General features: G+C 37.5%; 1 protein-coding gene across 1 annotated transcript in view; it reads left to right on the forward strand.

Annotated features, from left to right (window-relative positions):
* Positions 1–9,100, forward strand: part of LOC105234012 (bifunctional heparan sulfate N-deacetylase/N-sulfotransferase) — a 246,450-nt gene extending 237,350 nt beyond the window's left edge. Inside the window, exons 7-8 of the mRNA XM_049458147.1 lie at positions 1,996–2,348; positions 7,812–9,100. Of these exons, the coding sequence (XP_049314104.1) occupies positions 1,996–2,348; positions 7,812–7,914 (456 nt within the window). The 3' untranslated portion in view covers positions 7,915–9,100. The remainder of the gene's footprint in view (positions 1–1,995; positions 2,349–7,811) is intronic.
* Positions 9,101–9,563: the final 463 nt, after the last annotated feature.

Raw genomic sequence — 9,563 nt, forward strand, 5'->3', positions numbered from 1 at the left:
TTGATGGTTGTCCCAGATTAACCCATGATTTTCTCCATTTAGAATTCTTAATATTGATCCATTTACAACGCCAGTGACAGTTTGATGCAAAACTGAGTTTCCTTCATATCTTTAAAGCAAAATTCACAAATCTTTTTTCGGTTTTCCATTTGTCTTTCATTCAGTTCATCTGACACCCATTTTTCACACTTTTATATTTTTCCCATAACTTTAAAACGGTCTGAAATTGCCTGTTGTGCAACGTTTAATATGACTGCTACTTACTTTTGACTCCAAGTGTCATCTTCATCCTATAATTGCTTGCAGTTCGGCGTCTTCGGAATTTTTTTGGTGGTCTTCCACGTTCTTCATTTCTCACATCAAAATTATTACTTCTGCACGCTGCAACCATCTTTTGCATGTTGTTTCTGATAGCGCATGATCGTCATATGCCTCCGTAAAAAATGTGATGTTGTTTGTTGAATGATTTTGGTTATTGAATATGTTTGACAGATGTCATGCCAACCAATCGGAAAAAATAATTAAGCTCGTTCACAACAAATGTACCTTACACCTGGCAAGGTTTTTTTTTGTTTCGAATAGAACAAATTCCTTGTACACCGTTGGCCGTTGAGGACTTTTTCAAGAAGATGATTCTCAAGCTAAGCTTAGTAGCTCTCAATTTGTATCAAAATATCAATAAAAAAACTATTTACATACTCAATTATAGAACTGGATAATAAATAACTTGTATATTTCTTTCTAAGAGGTGATCCATTTATAGTCTCCCTACTTTTTTTTAAAGAAAAAACACGGAAACTTCAATTTTAATGGAGATTGTTTGTTACCATTCGAAAGAACATTTTTTGGCATTTAAGTCTGAAGATTTTCTATTTCAATTGTTGTCTGAGATGGTCCATCCTTTGAGTCCTCGTTCAAACATTTCGACTGGTAACTGGCGAATCATACGCGTGGTGTTTTGCTTCAAGGCTTGAATCGAAGCGGCATTGTCCATATAGACTTTAGTCTTTACATATCCCCAAAGTAAAAAGTCTAACGGTGTGATACCACACGATCTTGGTGGCCCATCGTCCGGCTCAAAACATGAGATTATCATCTGCTCACCAAAATGCTTTCTCAATAAATCCATTGATTAATGCGATGTGTGGGAATTAGCGCCGTCTTGCTGAAACTAGATGTCGCCGAGACCACGAGTTTCAATTTCTGCTATCAAATGGTCGGTTATAATGGAGCCATGACGGTCGTCATTGACGGTTACGTTCTCACCGGTATCATTTTTAGAGAAATAAGAACCGATGATTCCACCGACTCACAAACCGCGCCAAACCGTTGTTTTTTTTGTTTGTTTTGGATGAAATTGAATCTCTTCAGGTTGCTCTTCGTCCCAAATGGAACAAGAAATGAGCCTCGTCGCTGAACTAAATGTGGCTGAAAAACGTTGGATCTTTTTGGAACTCTTCCAGAGCCTATAGAGTGAAGCTATGTCGTTTGGGAAGGTCGAGGGGCTTCAGTTCTTGCACAAACATATTTTGTACACTTTCAATTTATGATCTCGACGTAAGACGCCAAGTCTTTCCAGTTACGGCAGCAATATTTTGTTCAATGCGTGCTTTAGTCCAAATTTAGTGTTCGAGTTATTTAGTCGAAGAGACCGAAACCCCTGTCGTTTTTCAAAATTTCGATAATAGACCATTTGGGGACTATAAATTGGCCTTAACAATCAATACAAACTCCAAACTCCATAGAATTATAAAATCTTGCTTACATAGCTCAAGAACCTTCCATGGCTGGGATGATTAACGAGTATTCAGAGAAAAAGCGAGAGAAACAAGCCCGAATTCCTTGCTAACCTTTAATTTAAGAATCAATTCCATTATAATTATTTAATAAATTTCTGCTTTCCATTTAATTAAATTAAATTGCAGTTTACAAACAAAAATCCCATTAAGCGCTCATAACTGTACACACTAAAATATTGTTCTCCACTATTCACAGGTAATCACAGCCAGCGATTCGGCGCCGAAAGCTCTAAAGGATTTACGTAATCGCTGCCTGAATCCCGGCAAATACGCACAGCACCTGGAGCATTGGCTGGCCTACTATCCCGCCCAACAACTGCATATCATCGATGGCGAACAGCTACGACTCAACCCGGTGGATGTGATGAACGATTTGCAGCGCTTCCTCAAAATACAACCGACGCTCGACTATTCGAATCATTTGCGCTTCGATGCGAAGAAGGGATTCTTCTGTCAGGCACTCAGCGAGAAGCGCAATAAATGTTTGGGCAAATCGAAAGGCCGTCAATACCCGTCGATGGACGAGCGCAGCGCCAAGCTGTTGCAGCGGTGAGTATTATCTTGTGTGTGTACGTGTGTTAGTGTGAATTGGCTGCCAACATATTTCTGGTGTGGGCGTCTACAATTGGCTAACAATTGATGTGTGAAATGTCGGAATGCGCGCCGTTTGTTGAGTGGCCGAGTGAAGTGCAAACTGGCGTTTGTTGTTGTTGCTGTTGCGGCTCTACGCACTTTCGATCCGCAGCTGCCAGCGTAACTTCGATTGGTGTGTGTGGTTGCTGCAACATGTCGAAATTCAATTGAGATTGTGTGGCATTTACATACTGCCTTGTGTGCGCCTGAGTGTATGCTTCAATAAATCTAAATGGTTTGGCTGTTTATTTTTGATGTTTTTGTTGTTGCTCAATTTCGCATGCTTGATCGCTTGCCAGCAAAATGCCGTCGCCACTGCTGCTGCTGCCGCTGCGACGTTGGTTTAGGCAAAGTGCATTTCACTGTTACCTAAATTGCTTTTCCGTTTTTGTTTCGCCAGCTTTGCCAGCTCAACGCTCGACTGTCACCTCACCGGCACTTTTGCGGCGTGCAAACAAAAGTTGTCTACGTCGCATATATATCTCGTATGTGTGTTTGTATGTAAGCGTAGCCGCATATGTGTCGCTTGGTCGACATGTTCGGTTCTTCTGCCTTTTATTTCCAACCTTTTCTCGCTGCACTTTTCCGGCTATCAGTGCTGCCCGCGTGTTGGTTATCACACGACGGCCGGTGTGCGGCATCCTGCTGTGACAGCTCCAACTTTAGCTTTCATTCATTTTTAAAGTTCCCCATTCAGTTTGCTAGTTGCTGATCCACTTCACTTCTAGTTATACTCGGTGGTGCCTGTCGGCTATGGCAAGCACGTGAAAGCTTGTCATTTTGTGCGCGTTTATGTAACTATATGAGTATGTACGGGTCTACTATGGAACCTGCCTATATTTAGTATACGTACACCAATATAGCTATATGCCTTACAGGGACTCTTATGTAAAGCTTCGTATTGATTTCTAAAGTAAATTTGATTTTGTTTTGTTGAATATTTTTCCATTTTAAACAATGACGTCCTCTAGTTTGCGTGGGTTCAACCAATTTTTTTCAACTCCAGCAAAATACCTACTGCACTTATTTCGATAATTCTAATTAACGTTTAAAGCTAGTCCTTTATACCTATGGGAAGTTTTCCGAGCATTTTTCAAGCAGAAGTCTTTGCCATAAGTCTGTGCATAGTGATAAACATTCCACGCAACCAACGTATAGCCATACTGAGCGATGTTAAGAGGCACTTAAATCAATCTCTGCTTATGGAAGCAAATCGCTACTGGTACAGGAATGTAGGGAACGGCTAGCGGAACATAATCAAGTGCACCTTACCTAGGTGCCCGGTCGCAAAGGTATAGCCGGGAATGAACTGGCTAATGAGCTCGCCCGTTCCGTAGCATCCACTAACGTGGTGGGACCAGAACACTTCTTCGCGTGGGTGCTCATACCATAAGGAAGCTGCTCCGCAAGAAAAAAGAAGTAGGCAGAGAGAGGTATTGGCAACAACGCCAAGGCATGTGCCATACCAAGTTGCTAATGGGTGGTTACAACGTTAGAGGGATAGGTAATCAACTTCCCTAAGGGCCAATTCAGGCTACTTGTCGCTTTCTGCACTGACCACTACAAGCTGAAGAAGCACTTGTATAACATGGGCTTAGCTTCTTGTGCAAATTGCTGGTTTTGCTGCAGAGAACTTGAAACACCAGAACACCTGCTAATTTATTACATAAAAGTTTGCAGATACAGGATAAAGGCCCTAGAATCCATGTTTCTAAATAGCGAACACATTGTCTCTCTAGCACCTTAAACTTTATCAATATGGTGGGGCTAGGAGAGTCGTTGTGATTTAGGAAAGGACACAATAGGCCTAAGGTGGCAGTGCAATCCTCGTCTATCCATCTTATTTTATCTAGTTCTTCAACCATTACTTCGTATTGCCAGTAGGAGCCTTCCTCCGCTGCTTGGTTTCAACAACTGTCAAGCATCACATAACCTTTTCTACTACTAGTTTGTAGCCCATAAGACATTTTTTAGACCCTGGAATGTTTAATACTCACATTGCCAACTCAAAAAAATGTATACATATTTTACAGAATCTCGCTTCGGAACATATTAAGAGGCTCACATCAAACTTCCTCGACCACTATTTGAGATACAAGTATGGAGTAATTCGTTTTCCCCGAGAAGGGTTCATTAAAGTCAGTTAAAGTGGGTTTTACGCACTTAGCCTAGCTAGCCTCGAGCGCCCAAGTTCTCAAGGCTGTATCTCCGAAACTATTACTCGGATCAACTTGAAAATTTAGAACATTATTCTACAGTTGGTGTATAATTTAGTAACACTTTTTTAAATTTTTCAAACCCACCTAACCGCTTGAGGATATTAAGTTTTCCAAGAAGTTCGTAAAGCCCAAAAATAAATGTCGGAAACCCAGGAGGAGTCGATCTAGTCTGTCCGTCAGTCTGTATATATGCGAACTAGTCTTTCAGTTTTTGGGACATCGGTATGAAATTTTGCACACTACCTTTTTTCTTAAAGCTGCTCAATTGTCGTAACCACCGATATCGGATCACTAAAGCATATAGCTGTCATAGAAACTGAACATTTTTCGATCCAGAGAGCACCATATTCAAATTTTGTGTTGCCATTTATTGCTATGAGCTTAAAATATATGTATGCATATGCTGTGGAATCCCCGTAGCATCATGCCTTTGTTGTTATTAATAATTGTTTGTTTTTGTTGCAACATTCTTTATGCACCGTTAGTCTCTGGCGCTCCCTAATAATGTCCACTTAATTAAAATTGGATTAATTTCGTGGATTTTAATAAAGTTCGCTTTTGCAACGAAGTACCGTAACGTTCATAATAATGACACACTCACACATGTGCGGCTAGTCATAATTGCTACAAATTCTTATACATATACATATGTATATAGGTGCATATTGCCACACAGCCGTATGGGCGAGCAGAGCACAACTTTTAATTAACCGGTGATTAATGGTGTTTACTGAATGAGTTATGTAATTATTATGGCAGCTTAATTCATAATTGAGGTTAAATAGAATATTTGACTAGCAAACAAATGTTGAATGAAGTAAATGAAAAAAAAAATTAAATAAAATAAAGTAAAGTATTACAATCATAAGTATAAAATAAATAAAATATATAAATTTTAATTAAAAACAATCATAAAAACAAAATTAAAGATTTAATTCTTTTTGCTCCAATCAATATTAAATAATAATCGTTAAAAGCTATTTGGCGCCGACATATTTTGCCAATTCTAGAATAGTTCGGCAGTTTTTCTCTTCAATAATAAAGATCAGTACGAATCAGAAATCCCTGTTCGCTGTGTATTACCAACATTCAGGAGTTCTGAAGAACACTTCAAGAGCCACCTTTCTGAGAACTCTTTAACTTCTCTTTCCAAATTAGCATTTATTTTCAAGAGGAAAGGTTTTTCGATGTCTCGCTGGTTCCAAGATAGACGAAATGCTCTTTTATATACTACAAGTAACTATAATAATTCTCAATAGTCACGTGTGGAACAAGAGATGTGGTATTTTATATTTATTTCATTACGGCAGACATTTCTGTTTTCGTTTTTCAGTCTTATCAGAAACAGTAAACGAAAGCTGCTTTTTTATATTTCGGAATTAGAGAACAAAAACAAATATTAAGAAGTCATCGAAAATCACTTCCATAAAGATCTATTCACTTTTGTCTCCGTTTGAATATACTGTCGAAGCATTTTTGCCGCTCAAATTGAGGTTGATCTATTAGTTTATTTTTTACGACCGGGAATAAAAAACGGTCATTCGGTGCCAAGTCAGGACTATACAGTCCATCAAATCTATGTTTTGAGTGCTCAAAAATGCAGTTTTTTCAGTCGATGTGTGAGAGCTCGCATTGTTGTAGTGAAGAGTGTTCCGTCTTCGGCATTTAGTTTTCCTGATTTGTTGAAAGACAACTGGCAAACAAATGGTTGTATACACTCAGAACTAACTTAGTTGTTCTGCGTTGTTCCAGTGGTATGGTTGCGGCATGTTCAGTTTTTCCCAAAAAACTGGAAACCATTTGCTTGGAAGTGCTTCGAGCAATAAATCTTTAGTTTGATTCGGCTCATCTTGAAACTAGTAGACTATGACTGGTTCGAGCTCATAATCGCTATTTTGTCAAAACATTCTGAGTATGTACGAGTATAACATTAATTGGTTACCCGGGTTTCCTCGGGTAAAAAACAGCTTTTTTCAACAATAACTCAAGGAAAAACTGAAATATATTGTTAGAATTTTTTATTGTTACAAACAAACACTATTAACACAGAAATTCTGAAATTTTGGAAAAAAATATTTTAGATATGCGACGCCGTTTTCGGTGATCCCTCGGAAAAAAAGTGATCCCGCGTTATCAAGATAGCTCCTAAGAGTATCCTCTAAAGTGAAAAAATATGTGTTTTAGTTAAATTCTTAACTTAGAGCTTGGAGTAATAGAAGAAAAATACCAGAAAATTGAATTTTTGGCAGACAGTTTTACAAAAAAAAAAATTAAAATTTCAGTGAAAATTTTGCGACATTTGTTTTCAAATATTGTAATCGAAAAAAAATCATTCATCCAAGTCTTTAAAAATTGCATCTCAAAGACCAATGTTAAATTTAATGAAGATCGATTGAATAGTTCCCGGGAAATCTTGCCAACGGACTTCAAAAGCACAGTTTCGAGAAAAACGCGTTTAAAGACGACGCACTTAGCCTAGCTAGCCTCGAGCGCACAAGTTCTCAATACTGTATCTCCGAAATTATTACTCGGATCAACTTGAGAATTTAGGACAGTATTCTAGAGATATTGTAGAATTTAAAAATACAATAAAAATGTTCGGAATTTAAAAAAAAAACCTTAAAAGAGTCAAGCTTTACGATGAATTTATGAGATGGCAGATGCAACACTAAAGTTGTCAAATTCAGAATTATAAAAGTAACCTACGTATACTCAGTATTTATAGTATTCGATATAATACACAATTGCCCGTAGATAGCTGAACGATATCCTCGCGTCAATTCCAGTTTGGTATTCTGTTTATGAACAGCAGCTGTAACTTACTTGATAAATAAAATAAGTGAACTAACATACTATATATTGAATGGGTATGCCTCTTCGAAAAGTTAGCTTTAGGTAATACATTAGAATTAAGAAAACGCACAGTAAACGTCTTAGGTCAGCAACCTTTATTCATTCAAATCCCACAAATAATATGCTAGAGTTCTCACTATTTCTACCTTCACTTCCTAATTGAAGCATACAGTGAAAACAAGCCATCTTTTTGAAAATGACATTGGAGACAATCGTATTTTACTCTGTATAGAATCCTTCTGCCCCGTTTAATATAATTATTTCACATTTTTAATAAATTAGTTTATGTTTTTTCTCTCCCATTTAGCTACTATCTCAGCCACAACACAGCGCTGGTGAAGCTGTTGAAGAAGTTGGGCTCACGACCCATACCACAGTGGCTGAAAGACGACCTCTCGACGGGCACGTGATAGCTAATGCAATTCCGGCGACTGCGCAACAAGCTGCGAAAACAATTCGAAATGGTGTTTGTTAGACTCAAACAACAGACGGACACGAACAACGACAACGAAGTGTTAGAGGAGAACGAAACGCCTAAAACTATACCATACAGACATCACAGACGCAACAGCTGGACGCGCTATTAGCGGAGCACAGTCGTGTGGAGCAGCAGCCGCTTTAAAGAATTGTAAATTGCAAGTGTGTAGAGGAGAGGGGGTGAAATGAATTAAGCGTTTAGGCGTTGAAAGGAAAAATGTGAAATCATTGAAGTCAATATCTAATTTAATGTAGCTACTAAATCATGCCTATTGTGTATCTAACTAGTTTAAGGCAAAACCACTAAAAATCTGTTATATGTAAGTATGTATACGATAATGTAAATCTAGTGTTAAGTCAATATATGTATATGTATGTAACTATGTATATGTAAATGTATGCTAGGCAAAATGGCGGCAGTCGAAAAGTCACTCGACTGCATTTTATGTAATTAAAAATTAATATACGCTTGTATGCGTGTGACCATATGTGTGTACACATGTATGTGTTTAGTTTATGTCAAATGTGTATATATGCATACCCAACAACATTATATGTATAGATATTAGGTAACTATGTGCATAGTGTATAGATGTGTTAACGCCATATTACATGTGTAAGTGTGTACATAAACATACAAACATACGTACGTACATTCAACCATACAAAAATGAAATAAATGAATGTGTTTTAGTGACAGCTAATGCATACATATCTCATAAGTACTGTATAGTTGTTGTAATAACTGTAATCAGCATCAGCTTTAATTATGTCGCTAATTATGTGCGAAGCAAAAATAACAAAAAAAATACAACAGCTTGACAGCAAACAATACAATGGACAAAATTGATTTGTAGCGTTGCCAGACGATTCCAGAATTATAATGTAAATGAAAATTTATTTTTTTTACACACGCATGTTTGGAGAAAAAAAGGTTTCTCGAGAATATATATATGGCAGTGATAAACGCCCTGCATTAGCTAGTGTACACAGGGTGCTTCGTAAAAAAATGCCGAAAATGCTAACAATCTTAATTAATCTCTATGGAAATTGTTGTTGAAATTAAGTCGACGAAATGTAAAATAAAATATTTTTACTGATATATCATTTCTAACGGTATTTCTGTTCTTTTCCTGTACTTCAAATATTATAAAAAAAATGTCTTTTCTTAAGCATTATAAAATTGTAGCGCCTATTACCGTTTCCAACTCAACTACATTTTAGTTATAGTTCTGAAATTTGAAATTGTAGATATCGTTCACGCAATCCGTCAAAAAAAAAAAATCGGTTCTAATGTTAGCAAACTTCGACTTTTTTGTGGTATCAATTTTATGTCAGTGTGCTTGACTGGTCTATCAAAATTATAGTATGGCACATAGCGCCATCCTGCTGGAACCAAATGTTGTCCAAGTCTTCCTCTTCAATTTGCTTGAAGAAAAATTCGGTTATTATTCGGTTCGATATCGCTCATCATTGATGGTTACGGCGGTTCCTTCTTCATTTTCGAAGAACTTCTTCTTTCTTCTTCTCGACGATTACGTGCGGGTTTTCTGTGCCCCAAATGCGACAATTCTGCTTGTTA

Source organism: Bactrocera dorsalis, chromosome 5, assembly GCF_023373825.1.
Source record: "Bactrocera dorsalis isolate Fly_Bdor chromosome 5, ASM2337382v1, whole genome shotgun sequence".
NCBI classification, from domain to species: domain Eukaryota; kingdom Metazoa; phylum Arthropoda; class Insecta; order Diptera; family Tephritidae; genus Bactrocera; species Bactrocera dorsalis.